Genomic DNA, 24557 nt, shown 5'->3' on the forward strand with positions numbered 1-24557 from the left:
CTTTTTAAGCTTTTAGCTTTTAGCAGCAACTCAGCTGAGATCCATTCAGATAAGGACTCAGAGGCTTCCAGTCTGAGGAAAAAGGATTGGCTGAGAAATTGGCGAGCTGAAGGTAGCTATAGCTTGTTCTGTTTCTCTGATCTTTCAGCATTCACCCCAATACCTGGCTCCAGGTTTGTTTTTATTAATATGAACTGTTAAGATTTGTGCTACACAGGGTCAACAAGACAAAATGATAGCCTACAGAATGGGAAAAGATCTTCACAAGCCCACATCTGACAGAGGGATGATCTCCAAAATATATAAGGAACCCAAGAAACTAGACATCAAATTACAAAATAATCCAGTTTAAAAAATGGGGTACAGATCTAAACAGAGAATTCAAAACAGAAGAATATTAAATGGCAAAAAGAAATTTAAGGAATTCCTCAAAATCATTAGCCATCAGGCAAATGAAAATCAAAATGACACTGATACCATCTTACACCTGTCAGCATGACTAAGATCAAATCCATTAATGACAGCTTATGTTGGAGAGGATGTGGAGCAAGGGGAACACTCCTCCACTGTTGGTGGAGTGCAAACTTGTACAGCCACTCAGGACATCAGTAGAGCAGTACCTCAGAAAGTTAGGAATCTACCTATATTAAGACACAGCTATACCACTCTTGCGCATATACCCAAAGGATGCTCAATCATGCCACAGGTCACTTGCTCAACCATGCTTATAGCAGCATTATTCGTAATAGCCAGAACCAGGAAACAACCTTGATGGCCCTCAAGTGAAGGATATAAAAATATAAATGTGGTACCTTTACACAATGGAATATTACTCAGTGGTAAAAAAAAAAAAGTAGTGATATCATAAAATTTGTAGGCAAATGGATGGCACTAGATACTGAGGGAGGTAACACAGACCCAGAAAGACAAATATGGTATGTAATTACTCTTAAATGGATATTAAATGCAAAGCAAAGGGTAGCAGATATACCATGTGTCAGTGCATGGACATTCTACTGTCCCCTGGAGATCCCTGGCATTCCATGTGATGTCACCAGTGTTGTGGCAACACCAACTGTCATTGGGGCATTGGTGCAGTGTCTCGTGTTTCACCTACAGACATGCTGACTAGACTGAACAGGATTCTTGGGAGAGAGGATGGAGAGCACAGGGAGATCAGAGGGAGGCAGAAGGAAGACGGCCTTCAGTCTCCATGTCAGACATCAAGAAACAAATGGTTCTGGGGAAAGCACAGTGAGTCCTGGAAAATGGATGGGGAGCTTCCTGAAGAAGGAAGGCTTGAGCTGCTCCTTCCAGGAGTGGGGCTCAGGAGGGGAGAGTTTCTGAGAAGCAATTATGGGCCTATCCTGGTCCTCTGAGTTCTTCAAGAGCAGACCCAGAGATGAGGTTTTCCCATGGTTAGTTTGGCAGAGAGCCAGGGATGGTCAAGGCTGAAGCTGCTCTGTTGAGGGCACTCTGCTTTTACTCTGAGTGGGAAGGAAGCACAGAGGGACTAAAGAGGTTTCAGTTCCAGCCCTGCACTTCACCCACACTGGATTTCTTTTGGTGTGCGTCACTAATAGCAGGGAGAGTAAAGTCCTCTGGCCAGAGATTGAGAGTCTCACATTTTAAATAACAACCTCTAGCAGGGCAGGAGCCACCAAGTATTGCTGCATGTCAGTGACCCTAAGGTTTCTGAGTTCCTGCCCTCTCACTAGCCAGTCCTCTTTCCTCTACCTTGAGTGCAGGTTTAGGACATGACTCTTCCTGTAATTATTTGTTCTTGGTGTCTGACAGCTCACCTGGGGATGCCCAGTCCTTAGGTATTTTCAGTCATACCCATCAGTAGTTGATAACACCTTTGCTAACATCACAATGGCTTTTGGCAAAAGTTTCATCACTACCTGTGTGACTTATCATTGTTTTGACAGGACCCACATAATCCTCCACCACCCCAATAAATGTAACAGCCCCGTGGATCTTCTCTGATGTGCTTGTTCACCTCATGGAACTGATTTTTCCTTCCCCAATGTCCTGAGCTAATTTCTTCCCATTATTAATTTCTCATCTTATTAGCTGGCAATCATCAGGATGAGAAGAGCCATTCCAGGGTGGTGTTTGGAAAATGATTCTTGCTCTCCACACATGATGAACTATTGAATTAGAATGAACTTGATTCTAATGAATCAAAGGGATCTTGGGATTGGAAGGAGGAGGTACTGAAGGCCTTCTCCTGTGACTCAGGAAAGGCTCCTGGAAAGGGCAGCTTGGCTATTGGTGAATTTGGGAAGAGCTTGTTATCAGATAGGTGATGACCATTGGCAGTGGCCCTAACAGTCCATTCTCTGGAAATTCTATTGTATCTTGGAGAGCCTGTGACATCTTCTGTGAAACCACCAGTGTTGTGGCAATGCCAACTTCCCTTGAGGCATTCACTAAGTGCTTATATTGTTCACCAACTGACATGTTGACAAGACTGATCACACTGATTGGCAGAGAGAGCCCTAGTTTCCTAAGGAGGAGGTGAGGCTAGAACTGGACCTTCTAGTAATGGGGTTCAGTAGCTGTGATCATGAAGCAATGGGCCTGTGCTGCTTATCCGGGTTCATAAAGAGCAGATCCAAGGTGGAGGATTCCTGATGGTTAGTTGGCAGAGGTCCAGGGATGGTCAAGGCTGCAGCTGCTGTGCTACGACCTCCTTCAGTTCATTGTGAGTGGCATAGAATGCAACAGGAGGCAAAGAATGCAACAGAAGGCACAGAACCACTAATGTGGTATCAGAATGGGATGTTGTTGCTCTTTATATCTGATGTAAATACCAAGGAGGGAAACTTTCCATCCACGTACCCAGGTCTGAGACATTCAGTTCGTATTAGTCGTGGACACAGGTTATCAGGGCTGGGAGGTAAAAAGCAGTAGGGACTCCTGGACTTCCTTGCATCACATCAGTGTAGCATGAATCTTAACAATTCTTATTAACAAAATCAAACCTGAGCCAGGTATTGGGGTGAATGCTGGAAGATCAGAGAAGCAGAACAAGCCACAGCTTCCTCACCTCAATAGTTCCTCAGCTGATCCTGTTTCCTCAGACTTGAAGCTTCTGTGTCCTCATCCCAATGGCTCTCAGCTAAACTGCTGCTCAAAAGCCTGAAGGCTTAACCAGCCAAAAGCTTCTAGTTTCTGGTCCTCCTGCCTTATATACCTTTCTGCTTCCTGCCATCACTCCCTAGGTTAAAGGTGTGAGTCACCATGTCTGGCTGTTTCCAATGTGGCCTTGAACTCACAGAGATCCAGAGGGATTTCTGCCTCTGGAATGCTAGGATTAAAGGAGTGAATTCCACCTCTTTCTAGCCACTGTATCTAGTGGCTGTTCCGTTCTCTGGACCCAGATAAGTTTATTAGGGTACACAATATTTTGGGGAACACAATACCACCACACATCAGGTATGAGCTGACAATTCCAAACCAACATGGCTGGCCTTGCTTATGTCTTTCAGGGCCAGTGGGGCAGCAGTAGGGGCTGAGGCATATATCTAGCCATAGGGATTGGAGACAGACACATGGCTTATGAGGAGAGCTTAAGGAGAGCTGCTCTGATCTTTGAGGGCTTCACTGGGTTCCATGCATTTTCTATTCCTCCGGGCTCCTCTTGTGACTCCACATGATCTTCTTAGCTTATGCCATTCATCTGTACAAATTCACTTGTGTTTATGTACCTACAGGGACTGCTAGGAAGGCATCATCCACACCCTTCTTCCTCACTGAGCAGGAGGAGCAGCTGAACCAGGTGGAAAAACTGAAACTTCAGCTACAGATGATGACCAATGACAGGAATGAACGGTGTGAATTCCTGGCCCATTACAACAATGAGTTGAACAACAGGTATTCATCATGCCCTGTTCTCTGGAGAATGTTTTGACCCTACTGTGTCAATTCCAGCAGTCCTTGGGTCACTGGAAGCTGAACTTCCAGCGTGATCTGCACAAAAAAATTTTCCTGAATGCATCTGAGAGGCAGAACTGAAGCCTGTAGGAGTGAGATGGGACACAGGCTGTTCTGATTCCTCCTTATGAAAACCAGAGCCTGTGGCCTGAATCACAATTCACAGAGACAGGCAGTAGAGTGTAAGATGACAGCATGCATTTCAAGAGGCCTTGACAGGTGTTGGCTTGTAGGAGATACTGGGTGCTCTGAGTTTAACCTGAGTCTCTGTATTTGACAAGGTATTTATTTTTCCTTGTTGCTCTGGGAGCAACTTGAAGGGCCTGGTGGTCCTACTTGGTACATCTTTGTGTCTGGAAGTTCTGGAGTCCATCCTTGCTCCTCTCTGGTCTTGTTCCTTGTACTGGGAGACAATGCCACACACCTGCATTTCTCTGACAGCCTAACTCTGTGTGGATTTGTGTGCATGTTAATTGCCCTCTAAGGGGCCCAAACCTCTGCCTTTCTTCTCTGTCTCTCCTGTATTTTCCTGCCTGGCTCCTTTCTGCCTTGCCATAGGCCAAAGCAGCTTATTTATTAACCCATGGGGGCAATATATATTCACGGCATACAGAGAGATATCCCACAGCATTTTCTTCCTTCTCCACCTTTGAACCAAAGTGAGGGCTGTGGTTCTAGTCAGTTTACCTCTTAGCAAGCAGCCTGCCTTATCGCTCTTGGACTTGTGCCTCCTAGACTGAGTTCTCCTAATGGTGATATTCTGAGAGCCCCTCCCAACATTTTCCTGTCAGCTTCCAGAACTTCTAGACAGAAAACATGGTTTGCACCATGGTTTCTGTGGCTCTGGCAGGAGCTTACAGAGCTGCTTTCTATGAGACACATGGATGAAAAGTATTCCTGATGGGTCTTCTGTCTCCCTCAGAGCATGGTTTCCCTCTACCTGCTCATGTTTTCCCAATACTGTGAACAGTTAAGCACCAGGGTGTGTGTGTGGGAGGTAGCAGATCCAGCCTCCAGAGGTACATGGATCCCTTTTCCTGTCAGGGTCTTCAGAAGTAATGTAAATCTTTCTGGAATTTGGCTATTCTCTGGCTTTGGCGTGCACCTGAGTGATGCTGCCATGGCTAATGTGGGTTCCAGCACAGGGCTGTTGGGGATGGGGACATTGGACCTTGCAGGAATCATGGTATTAGGAGGCAGGAGTGGCAGATGTAGATTGAGCTCATCATTTTTGGTGATATTTCAGCACCCTCTACAGTCAGCACCTGAGTGAACAGACTCAGCTGAAAGAAAAAGTGAGAATGTTGCTAGAGGACAAGAAAAAGCTACAGGGGGAGCAGATGTTATTACAAGAGTCCTGTGAGCAGGCAAAGAGGCTCTGTGAAGAGGCCCATGAGAAGATCTATCACCTCTGGACAAGGCAGCTGCAGGTAGGTTGAAGCAACAGGGCCCACCTGGCCACCTGTCTGACCATACACACACATATATACACACTCATGTAACCATGTGCTCACTTATCCAAATGACCCATCCTATCCAATAGTTAGTTCACTTCTGTGATCATTCACAAGTCTTTCTGGGAGTTAGCCTCTTAGAGCAAGCAAACCCAACTGCTCTGCTGGAAACTGCAGTCTATTGAGGGAGACGAATAAGTCACATGTCACTCACCTGTATGTCAGTATGGGAGGAGCCGGGCTATGATGGGAGCCACAGAGATCTGAGTGAGTCAGGTCAAGGGTCTGGGTCTCATTTGCTTTGCAGGGGTCATGTGAGATCAGAGCAGACACAGCATGGAAGGAGGAACGCCCCTGAAAAAGTCAAATGACCGGTTCTCATAGACATCTTGTTTGGTATCATATGACATTTTACCCTCTTGTTCCCAGACTGCCATGGTGTTCTCTTTTTCTGGCCAAGCTCTTGGTTCACAGTGAAAAAAAAAACTAAATTAACAGCCTCTCAATACTGTTTGCTGTGTGTGGCATTGGCCTGTTCTCCCATCCTGGATTTAACATTCTGAAGCTCACTGGATGACCAGGGATGTGGCAAGTGCTTATGAAATGTGGGGGTCAGGATGACAGTTTTGAGCCAACTGCATCAACATAGCCTGCAGAGACACAGCATGTTTCTCCATGCATTTTTAGTCCAAAATGATGCAGAACTGTGTGACTCACTTATAACAGCTAGTGTGAGGAGTCTAAAACCAACTGGCAATGTCATCCTCATCCAGTGTGATGTCCTCCACATTGCATTCTGATCACTGATGATTTGAGGGATTTGTGTCTGTGTGTGAGTATGCCTGTCTGAGGGCGCATACATCTGTGAGTGTTTTGGAAGGTCTGATGATGACATCGAGTGTCCTCTGTTGCTTTCTCCCTTATTCCCTTCAGCCTGAGTCTCTCACTGAACCGGAAAATTTCTGTTCTGGCTAAGCTGGATAGCCACAGACCTTTGGATCTCCTGTCTCCTCACAGTAGAGCATCCTGTCTTTTTCTTTCTCATTTCATTGCTAAATGGTTCATTTGGTCAGAAAGAGAAGTGATTTGTTTGTTTCTCTTCATTTTTAAACATTTTTATTACTTTCGAATTAATGCGTCTTATAATAAATATCAAAAATCAAACAATAGGGCTACTTTAAAAAAAAAAGACTTCTTTCTTTCACACCATAGAGGTTACTTTCCAGGAAAGGTCTGTTTTGTCTACTGGCTTCACAACATGAAACCTGATATTTTGAAGCTCACTCTTAAGACAGAGTCCAATTCATAATTGTATAGAGTACTGCGTTTTAGAAAAGTGCTGTAGATGATCTAAGTAGCCCTCCACTGACTGGCCGGGGCTGTTTTCATATAATGTGCATTGTGATCTGGTCAAAAGTTGTTGGGTAATGATAATGGGTGACTTCTAATCTCTGGTGCTGTTGATGTCTTCTGTGGAGGAGTCAAGGTAAGTTTAGTGAGGAGAATATGATGGTTCAACTTAAATCTATTGGGAGGCTTCATGTCCCACCCTCTTCCCCCAGCACTTGGGTTTGTATGGTCCAACTCAGTTGTGCAGAGGTTGTTACTTATCTGTAGGATCAGTGAGACTGCAACATTCTAGCCTTCTACCTTGCCTTTCTGCTTTCAAGAAAGGTGTGTGTGTGTGTTTGTGTTTGTGTGTGTGTGTGTGTGTGTGTGTGTGTGTGTGTTGTCTCTATGTGTATCTTTGTGGAATGGAAATGTGTGTTTTAGCATCTATGTGTATGTTCACTATCTAACGGAACAATGGAATATCTTTAAGAATGATGGAGATGGATTTCAATGAGAAAATACTGTGCCAAATCTGGTTAGTACCACTTTGCCTCTGTCAAAGAACACATAGAGTTGCCCATCTTTCTGCAGGTCCACACAGCTAACTACAACCAAAGGCCACATAAATGATGCAAGCTAAAAGTTTTTCAGGTATATGTAGAGGCAGAATTATTTATCTGCAAAGAAATCCTCTGGAGAAAAACAAAGTAATGGGGTCCATGAAGGTGAGAGAGAGGCTACTGAGAGGCAGGAAAGGCCGGAAAGGTTTGTGTCCCTCTCTGCTCTGAGTGAAAGTAGGCTGGTGACTGATGACTTCCCTGCATCCTATTTTGTTCTTCTCCTCATCACCTGCTGCCATTTTCCATTCACCTTTGCCTAACCTTGGTTCAGCTAACCTGGCCCTTGGAGCTGGCCTGGACTTTATTCTCAGAGAAATTCTGAACTGCAAAGGTGCTTGTGGCTGCATCCCAGCCCAGCAGAAGTCCCACAGCTATGCTGAGGTTTGAGGAGAGGCTGTCTCAGGGCACTGCTTAGGCTCACCATACTCTCAAGTACCCACTCCATGTTGTATCTGAAGCACTCAGAAACTGCTTTTATTCCAAACTGCTTCATACTGATTTAAATTCAGCCTGATGGAGAGTTGGGAGAAATGAGAACTCTCAGACATTGCTAGTAGTATAACATGGTGCAGCTCTGTGAGAAGCTATGTGCTATTATTCAGAAAGTGGAACTGCAGACGGGTGGACCATTGTTTCCAGAATGGAAAGTGGTGTCCACAGAGAATATGGGACAACAGGGATACAGCAGCACTCATCAGAATAGCCTAACTACAAACTCTTCAGGTACCCATCACTGATGAGTGCAAACATACAATGTGGTCCATGGAATATTTTTAAGTATGGAATAATATATACAGTCATTTTGCCATGAGTTAGTCAACCTTCCGTTACTCAAAGAAATCCCTGACACAATCAACTTACTTGAAGGAAAGTTTAATATCGACTCCGGATTGAAGAGATTTTCTAGTTTTCTGAGCTCATTCCTTTGGGCCTAAATGGAGGCAACCTGTGGTATAGAGTGCTTCTTTAGGAGGAAGCTGCCCTCCTTGGAGGCACTGGGAAGGACTGAGTGAGAGCAAGGGGCTGGTCCACTACCATCCAGTGGTCCTGTGCTGGGGAACTAAGCCTTCAATGCACAGACTGGGAAACTTGCTAGGAGCGCTTAGATTACAGATCAAGGAACCCTGGTGTTCACCTCTCTGTGTATCGGTTTTCAAGGCAAGCACTGCATTGACTTATCTACCCACTGAGTTCTTCTCCCGGTTCACCAGGCATGCACATGTTATACAGACACACAAGCAGGCTGTAGATCTGCACATATAAACTAAAAATAAACTGAAAAATTATCAATACCGAATAAAAGTACACAATCTTCTCCACATCCCTGTGCTCAGAGCATCCTCTGTTTCCTGCCTCCAGGCAGGAATATGGGTAGAGAGGGTGTAGGTTAATGAAAGGTAACTTTGTTCTCCATAGTATCCCAGGTGATCTCTTATTACATAAGAGTTATCTGGGAAACTAAGTGTGGATGGAATGTAGTGTGCTTGTATTGTATTGCGCATCCATATATATGTGTGTGTGCGAGAGAGAGAGAGAGAGAGAGAGAGAGAGAGAGAGAGAGAGAGAGAGAAAGAGAGAGAGAATGCATGTTTATGTACATGGTGAGGAAAATCTCCCTAAAAACACAATCTTCTAATGAACAGGAACATCAAAGACTTGAGGAAAATCTTCAGTCTCTGATGAAGCAGAAGGAGCTGTTCACCCGGCAAAGGGACTTGGCAGTAAAGCTGCAGCATCACTTCACTGTGTCCCAGATGAGGTAGGAGCCCTGGCTTCCAGAAGTAGGGGGATCCAAGTGGGTCCACTGTACCTGGATCTCTGTCCTCTTTGAGTTTTGTCAATTAGCAAAGCTGCCAGCCACAGGCAGGGAAAGAACCCCCCAGAGTGTCATTGCTGGCTCAGTCAACAGGAAGCAATATGCTCTCTCCTTGGTCTTATGGGGACTGTGTCCCCTTCTTCCCTTCTGAGAACTCCTGTATGCTCTAATATCTGATCTCTTAGATTAGATCTCCCAAAAAATATTCCCATAGCAGCCAGAAACCTAGAAAGGAGGACCATTGATCATGAAGGAAAAGTCTGTCCCCTGCATCTTTTTCATCAGGAACATCATGTTTAGAAATAAGTGTCCACCTTTTGCAAATCTGCATAAAGCACACTCCTGCTGACTGCAGGCTCTCTGCAATGTTTATCAGTTTCTCATGAGAAGATTTACTCTTGGTCATAAACAGAGGAGGAGCTGACAAGTTAATCCCATGCAGGGTTCTAAGCTGCAGGAATAAACAGAGCCTTCCTTTGCATTGCTGTGTAGGCTCCACTAGAGGGCAGGCATAGATTTTTCCAGGAGGTTCGCATTCACCTGGTATCTAATCAAGGCCAGGGATGTCTTTCCTGAACCAAACTTCAACATACTGATATTTCTCCAAAATGATGTCTTTGGACTGTTGGAGAAATATGCTGTTTTATTTTCTAATCCAGCACAGTATGTACTTACCAGTCCAACTTCTAGCAGTTTTTAAAAGCTGAGAAAAAAATCCTGCCCAGGTGCTCTCTGACCCTTTTCCCTTAGGGAAGCAAGGAATGAATTGAGGTGAAAGATAATGCTCAACTGTCTAGCTGAGTAGAGCTTGTGGGGGCTCAAAAGCTGACATGGCAGGTCCCCACCAGGCTTGTGCCCCAGCTGCCTTCCTCCCCTAGGTTTGAAAATCTCCAGGAGGATCTGGAACAGACCCCAGCCCAGGAAGAGAGCCTCCTGCAGATGGAGCTGCTGGGGCAGAAACACTATGTTCCAGGCAAGTAAGCCACCATTGAGCCCCCTCCCCAGCAGCAAGGGTGTTCATGGTGTGTGTTTTCTTCCTTAACTTTTGTTTACTGGGGATAAATAGGCCCTGATTGTTCTTTACAGTGGCACAGCAAAACTGTTTCTGAATATTTTCTTTGCTGATTTTCCCTAACAGCACCTCTTCAGAAAACTGAGAAGGCTGGGAGAAGCCAGAGACACCTGGAAGGCATAATATTCTACACTCCAGGTTCACGGCCACCTCAGAAAATGCCACCTTTTTGAACTCACTAGTGAGGCAAATATCAACCTACCATCAGGCGATACAGCCACAATCTGATCCACATCCATTGGCTCACTATTCCCAGAGTAAAGATTGTATCACAAATAGTCTGAGATTCAGAGGACACAACACAAATTACTAAGAACCCTGACATCCATCAGCACGTGGCCCCAGTGAGGGGCAACACAACATCGAAGAGGACATGTCGGTGAGCAAGAGTTCTTCTGTCAGCTTCCTATCAAGGGCTTTGACAAGCTGACTCCATATGTGATGGGAAATCTGACAAGGAAGACTGTGTTAACATCACATTGCCATCCAGACAGACCACACCCAAAAGCATAAGATTCTCTCCAGTGCAGTGCTGAAGCTGATTTGTGCAAGCTTACTTGAAGCCATGTCATGTGCAAGTTTTGCTGAAGATAATTCACTGCAGAGAATAAGCTAGTTCCTCACCTCATTTGCTCTCCCCTAACGAAATTCCAAGTGATCCCGAAATTTGCTTAATTTTTTGTTTATATGTTGGGATATTTATGCTTTGGATTTTGGTTTTCTTCATTTTGGTTTAAGGTTTTGTAAATTTTTGTTATTTCTTATATTCTTGTCATTGTTTTAATAGTTTGCTAAGGTTTTACATTATGTATAAGGACTGCTGTTTTGAAAGCCGCCATTGAGTAAAATGAATGTATTTTTATGAATAAAATGCAATTTCAAACTTCACTCTGAGACTCTTCTTTAGGCAGGTGAGGTTTCACACTCCTGTAAACGCTGAATTCACAGGCTTTGATGTATCTCAGTAAGTTCCAGGAATCTTGAGCTGCACAAGGATTTCCCGACCATGGGTCTCAGAGCTATTGTCAGGCCCAAACTACTCTAAAAATTCTATACCTGTCTGGTTCATTGGTTAGGGTTTTTTGGGGCAACTGAATTTCTATATATACAAAAGGCTATGTTTTAGAATGACTTAGAGGCTGTGGTCCAGCTAATTGAACATTGGCTGGCTATAATGGCAAATCCTCGAATCCAGTAGTTGCTCAGTCCACTATGCCTGATGTCTCAGCCCATTCGCAGTATAGTCTGGAGTCACAAAGAAGTTGGCTCCAATGCCAGTGAAGGCATGGACTTGCTAGCAAGGTGAGAGCAAGCAGGTAAAGAGCAAAACTCCCTTCTTCAATTTCGTTATATGGGCTTCCAGCACAAGGCCTGGCTAAGATTACAAGTGGGGTTTTGGGGCTCAAAACATCTGAGTTATAGGTGTTTCTTTCCTTATCAATATCCAGATTAATGGAATGTCTTTCTAATGCAAAGATGAGGATTATACGTGGGTCTTCTCTCTTCAAATTAAGCAAAAATACCTCACAGGCATGCCCCTCCATTTTGGGGTTTGAATGAATTTCAGATGTAATAAATTTGACAAACAAAAATATCTCTCACAATTGCACCCTTGTCAACTTGACACACAATTATATATTTTAATATCATGATTAATTTCCAAATGTAAAACAATAACCAGGTCTTAATATTGCCTAAACATATTTTATTATATATTTATTTATATATGTTAACATAAACATATGCCTAAAAATATAATTATTCCAAGTACAACATGAACACATTATGTATTAGAACAGCTCAAAATTATGTCTAACATGATTTAATTATCCCGTGTAGTTGGAGTTTTCCTGTGTCCACCCAGCTCCTTCAGCAGCTCAGACCCAAGTAAACACACAGAGACTTACATTACTTATAAACTGTATTGCCACGGCAGGCTTCTTGCTATCTAGTTCTTATATCTTAAATTAACTCATATCTATTAATCTTTAAGTTGCCATGTGGCTTGTGGCTTACTGGTACTTTACATCTTACTTCTCATGGTGGCAGTGGCTTCTCCTGACTCAGCCTTCCACTCCCAGCATTCTCCTCTCTGCTTATCCTGCCAATACTATACTTCTTTCCTGGCTACTGTCCAACCAGCTTTTTTTTTTTTATCAATCACTCAGAACAACACATTCACAGCATACAGAAAGTCATCCCCAGCAATCCCTGTACAACTGCAAATACATTATAAAGTTAGAATAAGTGGCAATTTCCCTGGAGGGACATTGTTTAGTATCTCAAATTTAAATATGATAACCATCAATATTCTCCCTCTTTTGGAATAAATTTGGTTTTATTTATTTATTTTTGTTTTTTGCATCCTTAACAAAATTTCCCCTCCATCCTCTCCTCTCAGTCCTTCCCCCAACCTCTACTCTTCCTGCTCCCCATCCATTCCTCCTTCTCTTTTTTCTCTTCAGAAATGGGCAGACCTCCTGTGCATATCTGCCTGCCATGTTATATCAAGTTGTGGTGAGACTAGGCATGACTTCTTACATTAAGGCAGGACATAGCAATTCAGTAGGAGGAATGGGTCCCAAAAGCAGGCACTAGAGACAAGCCCTGCTACCACTGTTAGGAGTCTCACAAGAAGACCAATTTATACAACTGTAAAATATATGCAGAGGACATACTTCAGTCCCATGCATACTCCCTGGTTGGTGGTTCAGTCTCTGAGTCACTATGAGCCTAGGTTATTTAGTTCTGTGAATGCTTGTGGGACTCCTGACACCACTAGCTCCTACAAATATTTAATTGTTGATTCGTTAATTTATGTGCATTGGTGTTTTGCCTTCATGTATACCTGTGTGAGGGTGTCGAAACCTCTGGGCCTGGAGTTACAAACAGTTGTGAGCTGCATGAGATTTTTTTCATTATTTTTAAAAAATAAGTATTTCATATGAGTAGTGTATAGATATTTTCTGATTGGTATTTAAAATAATAACATCTATCTATTTACTTATTTAGAGATGAGGAAATAAATACATACGATAGAGAGAGAATGAACATATAATACATGCCATGCCATTTTGTCATTCTGTTCATATGGAGGTCAATGAACAAATTAGGAAGAGTAAGCATTTTCCGTCCACTAAATTAGCCATCTCATTGGCCCTTCCCTGGTACTTTTCATGATCAACTCATGGCTTTCTGCCTTAGAGTGTTTTCTTGTGGTTCTGAAAGTTAGAGAATATTTTAATATTAAAGTGCATTGTGAAAAATGTGTACAGAATTTTGTTTCAAATGAATGATACTGTTAATAAACATAACAGGCACTCAGTGTTGAAGGCAGGAAAGAGCAAACACATCAAGCCAGCCACTCGGAAAGTTCTGCTGCCTCCTTGGTGTCTGGGAGTTAAGATTTCAGTTTATCTTTATATTTATATATGCATGTATATGCAGTTAGATATGGTTGTACATATTAGGTATATCATATATATACTTATAAAAATATGCACATAACTATACTCATAGTTCTGCATACAACATGCATACCACACACATTCATACCAATGCCACAAAGGTTGTTTGTTTCTTTTTAATTTCTTGTTATGCCAGTTTATTATACATATATTTTCAAAGTATAATTTTGAGTGTGTGTGTGTATGTGTGTGTGTGTGTGTGTGTGTGTGTGTGTGTGTGTGTGTGTATGTGTGCATGCAAAGGTGTAGACACATACATGTTTTTAAATGTATGAATGTGGGCACACATTTGTGTGTGTTGTATGGAAACAAGCATGTGTATATTGTGGCACAACACTGATGGTGCCTTCATCATTTATGATGGGGTAGTAGCACTATTACAGTGGGGTGGGGCATGCTTGATCATGCTTCACTCTGTGCATGGAACTTCCATGCTTCTAGAGCACTGATGTTGTGTAAGATGTTACTAACAATGTGTAGATGTTTCAGGATCTTTCTCAGATGGATATCTACAATCTATGTCACATGTTAAGTACCTCAGATCCCATTTGACACCAAGCACAGGTAAGTTTTCAGTTTCTCCTTCCTCTTCCACTGCACTTTCACATTACAGTAAATCACCCCCATCAAGTAAGTCTAACAATGCTTACTGGAAATCCAGAACTTGGTGAAGAGCAGGAAATTGTGGGTTCCCAGGTTCCAATGATGCTGACAGGAAGACTTCCAGGTGGGCTGTTCCTACTGCAACTGCTGCCACAGGCATCCAGACTGAGACAGCAAAGGTGCATCTCTGCTGGGCAACTGTATATCTTCTCTTCTTCCAGATTCCGCTGTTGTAGACAGAAAAATTATTTCAAGCTCTGTGATTACATAGCTGGTTTTATTGGGGCCAACCCTCCATCAACTACCATGATGAGAAGAGGTAGGGAAAGCCTCATGGCTTTCTGCGTTCTGGTCAATTCCACTTCAAGGTGTGTTTAATGATGTTGAAGGGACAGGCTGGAGGGAAAAATTTCAAACAGCTCTGTTCCCCAAACCCAGGTACTGCAGATGTCACAATAAAAGCTTCATAATGAGAGACTCTTGATGATGAATTGAGTCTCAGAAATGATAGACCAGTATTTGAACCATATACATAAGGACTGAGTCTGTCCCTTCCCCAATGACCTTCCTCTTCTCAGCAGTGAGCTTCTGTAGTAGGACAGGACGATTGGTGGGAAGTTGAGAAAAGATGAACTCAATCTGAATGCTATAGAAGTGGGAAAGTAGGCCATGCACTTACTTACACCTCCTTAAAATACAGGCTATGTAATCTAATGAAATCTGAGAGAAATTATTTCCTGAGGGACTGGCTCACAGGAAGCATTGGGGATGTTTGGTTATCACAGGCAAAGGTCTCACACAGACTGGAAAGATGATGAAGGAAGGATGGGGTTTTCCTGATAAAATACATATGAGAGAAGCAGTGCTTTGCGTCCAATTCACTGGGCATGATGGCGCACTGGGCTGTGCTTACAGAAGAGGTCAAACATAAAATGGTTGATTCACCAGGGAATTCAGGACTGGTGTTTGCCATTAGTGCCTTTGCAGAGCTCCATGGGAGAATGGGAACTTGTAGAAACAACTAACATTTTAAGGAAAAGGTGAAGTGTTGTGTAACAGTTTTCCTTTTTATGACATGAAATACTTTTATATTATTTTTGAGATTATAATTACATTACTTTCTCCTCTCTTTCATTCTCCAAACCCTCCCAATACTCTTCCTTGCTCCATTTCTAATTAATGACCTCTATTTTCATTAATTGTTGCTACATGCTTATACATATATATATATATATATATATGTGCATGAAGATATATATATATATACATATACACACACAATATATATATATATATATATATATTTATATTTCCTAAATGAAAACCAATCATTCTGTATAGCTAGCATATATGTTTTCAGTAATGACCATTTGATATTTAGTTTCCAACTGGTGTGCTCTTCCCTGGGCAGGACTATTCCCTTAAGTCTCAGAAAGTTCTATGAAAAAAGAGAAGAGGTTCATAATATCCAGCAATTAAACCATGGCTGGGAAAGTTGAAACTAACAGGATTAACAAGGCCCTTCCACTCCCAAGGTTAAATGGGAGATAACTAAGGAGAACTGAAGAAATGAGACCCTCTGTCCCATTCAGGAGCAAACAAGTCATGCAGACACATTCAGAGTCCTAGTCCTCATGAGTCACCCATTCTAATGTGAGCCTTTGTGATGCCACACATTAGAGTTATTCATATTCCTATAAGGAATACCATACCTATACTCCTGTATTAACCTCAATAAACACATTCATTTGAGGGAATAGGAATCACAGTCTTCCCTGGGAGGCAGACAGATAAAGAAATGGGAACTGATAAGTAATACAAAAGGCCAAATTCTAGCTTCCTTTTTATTTTCTGTACTGAGCAAGAGGCTCAGTAGGCTTTGTCTTCCACCAGCAGGCTGCCTCTTCCAGCTGTCTGGTTTGGGACAGATAGGTTTGTTCACAGTCAGTCCTGAATACTGTCACGTGAAGCTGCAGGGGATCACAGCTCTTGTGAGTGAGCAATGATTATGTCATGTCCAAAGGACAGCATGTCACAGCAATTCCCTCATGCTCAGTCAGGACATCCAGGACACACTTCCAGGATGTTTCCTATCCTAGGGGAAGTGGTTGATCTACAGGTCCCATTTAGGAATGAGCATTCATGGTCATTTCAACATTTTGAAGTTATGAGGCTGTGCATTTGCTGCTGCATACCACAGAAAGAGAACCTCTGGCCAAGACTGAGAGCTGAAGAGATCTATGTGTAAAACAAAATATTTACAAAGCAGTTGCTACTACACTAAGTAACAATAGTAGCATCATCTAAAGGGCTATGACCTGTCAAGCCAGTGTCTTTTGACCAGGTACACAGTAGCAGGTACTAAATCCTTCCTATAGTGCAGGCCTCACGAGATCAGAAGGAAGTTAATTATGCAATAATGCTCATGCCACTATTACACCAGTAACTTTCTCATGTTCTGTATGCTACCACTTAAATTATATTTTCTTATGCTGAAATAAAAAGTCTTAATTTCATGAGATCCTATTTGTTGATTTTTGGTTTCATTTACTATTGGACAAGATTCAGAAAATCCTTACCTGTGCTTAGCAGTGGAATTATTTTCTCTACTGTGTCCTTTGGCATTTTCAGGGTATCTGGTCTATGACACATTTGGTGCAGAGCTTGTGTATGGTAGAAGATAGAGAGCAGAGTTTCATTTTCTGCATGATGAAAACAATTTTTCAAAATCAGCATATCTGAGACAGTATCTCACATGCCAACAAATGTATGAAATACAAATATGGGTGCAAAGTGAAACTAGGTGCTCACAAGTACATTCTCCTTACCAAATGGACCACTTTGAGGTCACCAGCCATGCAGTAATATGAGGTCCAGCTCTGACCACTCAGAACAATGCATGGCAACCATTTCAATAGAATAAATTGTCAGCAGGACTTACAGCCTGACTCAAATACTATAGACTCTGTGGTCATTTTCTTGGGCCCCAGACCCATTTGTCACATTAGTAAAATGATATTCAGATTGCCCCATAATTCCAGCTTTAAGTGTCTTTAAAGTGATTACATTTTTCACCCAATGTAATTTTTTAAATGCTGCAAAGGAGGTGGAACAAGAACATATACGCTATGTTCATTGTAAACTAAAACATTCCAGGTACTGTGGATGCTATAACGATGATTATGAATGAAAATTTAACATAGACATGCCTGCTGTACCACTCCTGGGTGTGCACAGTGATTGAAATGAACGACACTGAATCACTACATATGTAAGGTGAGTTTGTGTGTAATTTTTATCACTGCACTACCTGCAATAGGTAATTCAGGGAATGAGCTCAGATAACCACCATTAAATGAATGACTAAAGACCACACAATACACATATTTAATGAAAGATAATTCAAAATAAAAATTATAGAAAAAAGTTGCATAATTCTCAGTAAAATTGTTCCAACTATGTATCATCAAGTTTAGAAACAGACAACTCTCCAAAAACAATTAACACATATCTTCTCTCATAAGTGAAATCTAGAAAAATAGGAAAAAGGGTTAAAAATTTTGAGGAAGTGTGAGGGGAAATATTTTAAATGGAGGGAGTATAACTGGGAAACAAGGTGGTGTACAGAAACAAATGACTAATTTTATATAATTAAAATGTACAGAATAATAAGATTGATTTTAGAAGTAACAAAACAGAAAAAGAATTACTTATTTGCACAAGGGCTCATATATTTTTATACAACTAAACATAATGACTACATTTTTACTATCTTCCAAATTTTTCTTAAGGTTTTTGAATGATGGGGCTAGAGTTGGCCTAACAGAAAAACGCACACTGTACTCTTTCAAAGGACTTGAGTTCAGTTCCCATCACTTATCACAGTGACCCAAAATCAAACACCAATATCTCTAGTTCCGGGGAATCTGGAGCCTCTTCTCATCTCTGAGGAAACTGCACTCATGTGTACATACCTACATGTCTAAACACATATGTGCAATTTTTAAATCATTGTTTCATAATTTCTTGGTTTATTTTATGGAGCCAGGGAGACAGAGAGGCTTGTACCCATGCAGTACATGATGTCAGTTCATTGTCATAATATCAGTTGTAAGAATAAAGGATTGTGACCAAACAGAATATAAGTACTATAAGGTCATTCTGGAACCGAGAACCGTAAAAAGATAGAGCCAGAGAAATATAAAGTAATTGGATCATGCAAGACACCTGAGTTGTACAGAGTTGATGCAAATAAATCTGCATAAAATTTAAACTTTATAAGGGATTTCTTAGCATTTCATTAGTTTTAGTCACTAAAAGGCACAGTGTTCCATCACCATATTGTCATTCACCATGTGTATTTAACTAAGAGAGGTTTACAAAAGTCTTGAATTCCACCATAACAAAAAACAGAAATTTTGGCACAAATAATCAGTAAAATATAAACTATTATTTGGCTCAGCTGATATAACACACAATGGATGAGCTCCAGAGGTCTGGTAGCTTTCTGGCATTTTTAGCAAGGAAGGAGTTCTGAGTTTATTAGCTCTCAGGCCTTCAGTGCCTGAAAAGTAGCTATTAATTTTTTAAAAGATGTTTAAATAACAAGCTTGATGAGGGGATAAATAGACTGATATACTGAACCCAAAACCAGACACAAGAGACATTTTGGACAGAACAGTGAACTTAAAACAATCAAGAGAGAAGTCTCAAACTAACCATGTAACTGCATGAAACATAAAGTACTAGATGGGAGAAATCACCAGAGAAGATAAACAACCACACAGGCTTTCACTCTATGATGAGTAGAAAACAAATGCATGGGCAGAGTGTCAGAGTAATGAGGCAGGAATAGGCAGAATTCTTTAAAATGCCCTAGTATCCATGCTGCTACCAAAGTAAACTGCTGAACAGTAAGTTTTGCTAGGGAAAGTATCTATTCTAAATAACATGAATATTATAATATACATGTGTGTGGTGAAAAGGGATCAATTTTCCAGGCAGACAGAACACTCCACCTGAAAAGTATTTAACTACAAATCCTCCAACCTGGATGAGAAAGTGGATGGAAACTGACAAATCCACAATTAAAGTTGGAGATGGGAGTCGACAGAACAAAAGGAGGGGAAATCCAACAGCTTCACTTGCAAATGTTCATTGTGTAGCGGGTATTGGTGAGGTTCAAGGCCCCTGGCTTCAGTACACCATCAATACTAATCCTGCATGATACACAGCAGCTCCCAATGCTACTAATGATGGAGAGGTAATGGAGTGTTGGGAAAGATGGGGCTGGGGGAGTAAAGTGCTTTACTGTTTTCTTCTTCTCTTTTGTTATTATTGTTTATTTTTATCTTATTTTTTATTCCTATTTTGTTTTCCTTTGTGGCGGGAATCTACAAGAGGTCGGGACAGATATTGAGGGTCTGGGAGAGGAGTGGGATTAGAGTATATGGTATGAAATTCCCAAAGAATTAATAAAAAATACAATGCATACATAAAAAAATGACTTTCACTTTCTACCATTTGTTTATATGAACTAAACAATAAGAAGTTGTCAAATGAATGAGGTTTTAAACTTTTAAAAAACATGAACATATTGAATAATTCAGTGCAATTTTGACATAGAGACAGAAGTTCCTATATAACAAGACTTCAAGATGTTGTATTTGGAATAGAAAATTCCATTTAACTCCTGATATATCCATATGACAAGAATTGGTAATAAGAAAAATTTAAATTATAACCAAATTAAGTTCTTTTACTGTAAAAAGAGAAAAGATGAAAAGCAGAGAAAGTCATTAAGGAGAAGGAGAACATGAACACTGCTGTCAATCAATTTCACCTGACAGACATTTACAGAACACCTCCTCAAATGACAGCTTAAGACAACATTTCCAGAACACACAAGTCACTTTTCAACATACTCCACGTTACAAGCTACTAAACAGGTTTAAATAAACATAAAAGACCTGATATGAAGTGATGTGTGCAATCTGACTACAGGGAAATTAAAGCACAAGCTAATAACAGAATAGTATCTTGATAATCCCCAATAAATTAAAACTAAGTATTTCATTCTTAAAATAACCAATAAATTAAAAGAGAAAGTCATAGTGAAAGTAAAAGTATTGAAGTGGAAATAAAATATAACCAAATTTATGGAAAAAGCTAAACCACGATTAGAAAAAACTAAAATATATTAAATGACTTTATATGAAAGTGAATACATTTGGATATTGTTCATATGTTCTACAATAAGATGTGACTTTGTAGCAGTGTATCCAGTGCTACGTGTGTAACCCACACTGTTCTCAAACTCATGGAATCCTGATTCCCAAGGGCTTAGATTATAGATATGAAATAATTAACACGTGACTTCAGTAGCTTTGTAATCTATGACATAAATTTTACATAAATACTAAAAACAAAGTGATTAAGAAGCCAATAGTCAATTTTTAAAATTCAATCAATTGAAAATATTCAAGACAAGAGGTAAGAAAAAGACGTATATCTATACAACACTGATAAATCTCTAGGCACACTAGCAAAGAAAAATTAAAGATTATTAAAGTTACTCACATAAAGAATTAGAAAGGGGATATTGCAGATCCCACAGGTACTAAGATGAAGTAAAGAAATATGGAAAATGTTAAGCCCATATTAATCTGAATGAAAGCCTATAATTTTTTTTCAGAACTGCATCCTGCCATCCTGGATCTTCACTGAGTGAATCTCAGCCTCATGAGGACTGGGCTGTGAGGAGTCTCCAGATTCAGAGAAGACGGCCTCACTTGACCTGGTCTAAGAGGACACTGTTGTCAAGAAGGCAGGTTTGTCTTCACCTCAGCCTCCCCAGAACACGGGCTGTGAGGAAGTCCAGACTCTGAGGAGACCCTGAGCCTGGCCACCCTGGCCTGGGACTGTCCTCACCAGATGAACTCCACAGACCCCTTCCACAACGGCTCAGCAGCTCCTCAGCATTTGCTTAATGTTCTCAAGTCTGAGCATGCTCAATGTCCCAGGCAGGAAGACCAAGGTGGAATGGGGAAGTTTAGAGTCTCTGCCCGGATGCTCATTGGGCCAGTGTGCTTCAGGGGCGGGACTAAGTGTCCCATGTCATTTATGATTGGATGTGTTGCATGTGGCACTATTTGGAGGCTGGCATTTTCTGGTGGGATGTGGCTTTGGTGGGAAAGGTCTACAGTGTCTCAAAGGGACACATAGTGTGGAGCCTCTCAAAACTGGGGTCTGCACATATGAGACTTACAGCTCAGCACAGGACAAGTGGGACACTCAGGACTCTGTGGTCAGCTCATAAGTTACAGAGGGAGGCCTTGTGGCCAGAGCTGCACACCTGCCATCCCATAGTCTTGTTCTGTCTCATCTTGCCTCATCTTACTGACCTAGCCTCACATCCTCTTACCTTAGCAGAAAACCCATTTGTCCCTCTGGGAGGCCACCAGATATCACTGCTTTATTGTAATAAGGAGAAAATTAAAATGACAACCAGATAGTCTCTTTCTCAAAATCACACAGCTGCTTGTATGGGACAGGGACCCTAGTTGAATCAATTCCACAGACAGCTAGATTAGAGTTGACTTCTGTTCCTCAGAACTGGCTGTGTTTATCCCAGTGAGGAAGCAGAACCTAACAATGTTGATTTTGTATCAGGTCATCAGCTTGGCGTTCCTGTGACTCAGCATGGACAAGGAGCTTGCATCAGCGGGACTGCACCCTTATCATTCACCTGCCCACGTAGTTTGGTAAACATTCGGCATGTAACATGACTTAGAGGCTCATGGCTGAGAAATGTAAAAGCATATGTTTGAGTGATTTTATCATTTTTAAGATAAGAACTGTCATGCAGAAGAGAAAGGAGGAAAACAGTTTGTGTTCAGGAAAATAGATTTTATTTTAGTCTTACTGTGAGGCTTCTCAAGTTGTGCCTCCTCTGTCTTCCATCAGGGTCACTTTTGGTCCTGAAGTTTGTAATAATGATAATCTGCGCTGGTTACCAGCACTGGTTACTGTGAGGAAAAGTCATGGCCATGACAAACCCCAGTATCAGTATCAGAGCTTTATTAGGAAGAAGAGGGGTGGGGGAGGGGGACAAGAGAACCAGGCCCGGGGAAGGAGAGAGAGAGAGAGAGAAAGATGGTGGGGGGGTGGAAAGAGAGAACAGAACAGACCTAGAGGAGGTGAGGTCTGTGTCCGGTTCTTTAAGGGTGCAGATGAGCTTACAGAGCTACACCATGCATGCTAGATTTCGTGATGCATACATAATCACCAGCACACAGTGATGACTTAAGACACAAGACCCCAGACCTCTTGTGTAGCTCCTGAACTGTTCATGTGCGGCCATGCAGCTGGAGCCCGGCAATATCCCAACAAATGTGTTGTTGAATCAGTTACCAAGATAGAGAAATGATTTGGGGCTGGGATAATTTTGAAAGGAGGCAGCAAGTTCTACCTTCATCAAAGTATCTATCTAGAGCTTTGTTCATGCAAACTTCCACTCAATATCAATAGGACCCTATGAAAGACACAAGTGCAAGGTTTGAGACAGGAAACTGGAAAATAGACCTATGTTTCATTTTAAGCTCTGCAGTTGCTTCTAGAAAGGGCAACCTGGCAGCAGCTATATAAACTCCAATTACATATACCTTATACATGTAAGTACATAGATCTGACCATCCAGTTTGAGAAATACATTTTATTTGGTATGGTGGTGCATATTTCCAAAGCTACCAATTTGGGAAGCTGAGGCAGGAGGATCATGAATTTGAGACTGGTGTTAGTATGAGTGCCTTTCAGCTTTAAAAAATATAAAATTATTAAATTCAATATAAATGGTATTTTTTTAATTTGTTAATTAAATGAGATGCATACATTAAAGAGATTAGTGTTGTTTTATTTCTATTTAAAATTTAATGTAATATTGAATGAGGTACTATTATCAATTGAATGCTATATATATATATTATCAAATTTAAGTTATCAGACACTGAAAGAATTGTTCCTCAACAGAATTTACTACCTAATCTATTTCTGACTTCATAATACTACATTCCAAATTCAAGATGTTGCTCATTGGAACACCAGGTTTTGTGATTTCTCTTCTGGATTGCCTATTTGCTATGGCTTTGTATTTTTTCGCTGTTGGAATTACAATAGAAACTAATACTGAAAGGAAAAACCAGGAGTCCTCTTGAGAGACGCTCTCTCGCCCCCTCCTCTAAAGGTATTTGCTGACCAGCAGTTTTGGAGCTGACCAGAGATTGAACTTATGGGAAAATAGGACTGAAGCAATAAATCTGAATGTATATACGCTGGGCTCCGCAAAAACAGGACATAGGGAGTAAAATTTATGTCTCTGTAGATAACCTGCATCCTGTTAGCCATTAGTAACCTCATGCTTATAGTTCAGCCAGTAACTTCAAAGAACTCCCTCACCCCTAGCCCCCTCATCCAATCCCGAGTTATGTAACTCAGTGCACATAAATCTTTCTTATAGAAAACTCCTTGGAGTGAGTGCTCAGGGCCATCCTCCTCCACCCGGTGTGTTAAGTATTGGCCACAGACAAAGTCCGGGTTTGTTTTGTTATTAACAAACCCATGTACTTTCATCAGATATTGGCTCTGTGGTGGTCTAACTCAACACACTGAATCAAATTTCCACATAGGTAGGTGGATTTAGAAGAAAATCTGACATATTAACCCATGCCTCTGCTCCCAACTCTTAGATCTAGTTCCTGTTGATTGTGTGCTGAGGATTTGGTTTTTAAAGAAAACAATCAACAAATGGCTAGATAGTTGTTAAATTGAATTTTTTATTAAAAATTGATATTTTTGTAAATGAGTTCCATCCAGGGTTGGTGGTACATGCCTTTACTTTAATCCTAGCACTCAGGAAACAGAGACAGGAGAATCTCTATGAGTTTGAGTACAGTGTGACTTACATAACATGTTCCTGGCTAGCCAGGACTACACAATAAAACCATGACTCAAAAATAAATGAGAAAATAAATAAAATATTAAATATAAATTAACAATTTTGGAAATCCATCTCTCACTGAAATTTTAGCAGTTTTCTGGTACTTAACTACATTTCTGAGGAAGGTGGTAACACTAATACAAGGAATTTCTCTAATATTGTGTGATGACCCTTGTTTACATATAACCCCTAACTCCTCTTCCTCATGTCGCCCCATGCCTGAAGGAAGTAGTCAGACTTGAACCAGTGCCCCTATA

The 24557-nt window shown here is 41.2% G+C and overlaps 2 protein-coding genes and 1 long non-coding RNA gene across 3 annotated transcripts in view; 2 read left to right on the top strand and 1 right to left on the bottom strand.

The window, feature by feature from the left end:
- Positions 1-24557, top strand: part of LOC143270450 (serine/threonine-protein kinase PLK1-like) — a 77234-nt gene that overhangs the window by 10640 nt on the left and 42037 nt on the right. The window lies entirely within an intron of this gene.
- LOC143270544 (disks large homolog 5-like) lies at positions 1090-11124 on the top strand. The gene is made up of 6 exons (XM_076560892.1): positions 1090-1254; positions 3723-3882; positions 5189-5372; positions 8992-9107; positions 10043-10137; positions 10303-11124. The coding sequence occupies exons 1-6, from the start codon at positions 1122-1124 to the stop codon at positions 10407-10409; spliced, it is 795 nt and encodes a 264-aa protein (XP_076417007.1). The 5' UTR covers positions 1090-1121; the 3' UTR covers positions 10410-11124.
- Positions 4454-23142, bottom strand: LOC143270551 (uncharacterized). Its single transcript, XR_013047747.1, has 4 exons — positions 20886-23142; positions 16886-16969; positions 14354-14533; positions 4454-5750 (listed from the first exon to the last, which is right to left on the bottom strand). It is a non-coding gene; the product is annotated as an uncharacterized LOC143270551 (long non-coding RNA).

This window comes from Peromyscus maniculatus, chromosome 23, assembly GCF_049852395.1.
Source record: "Peromyscus maniculatus bairdii isolate BWxNUB_F1_BW_parent chromosome 23, HU_Pman_BW_mat_3.1, whole genome shotgun sequence".
NCBI classification, from domain to species: domain Eukaryota; kingdom Metazoa; phylum Chordata; class Mammalia; order Rodentia; family Cricetidae; genus Peromyscus; species Peromyscus maniculatus.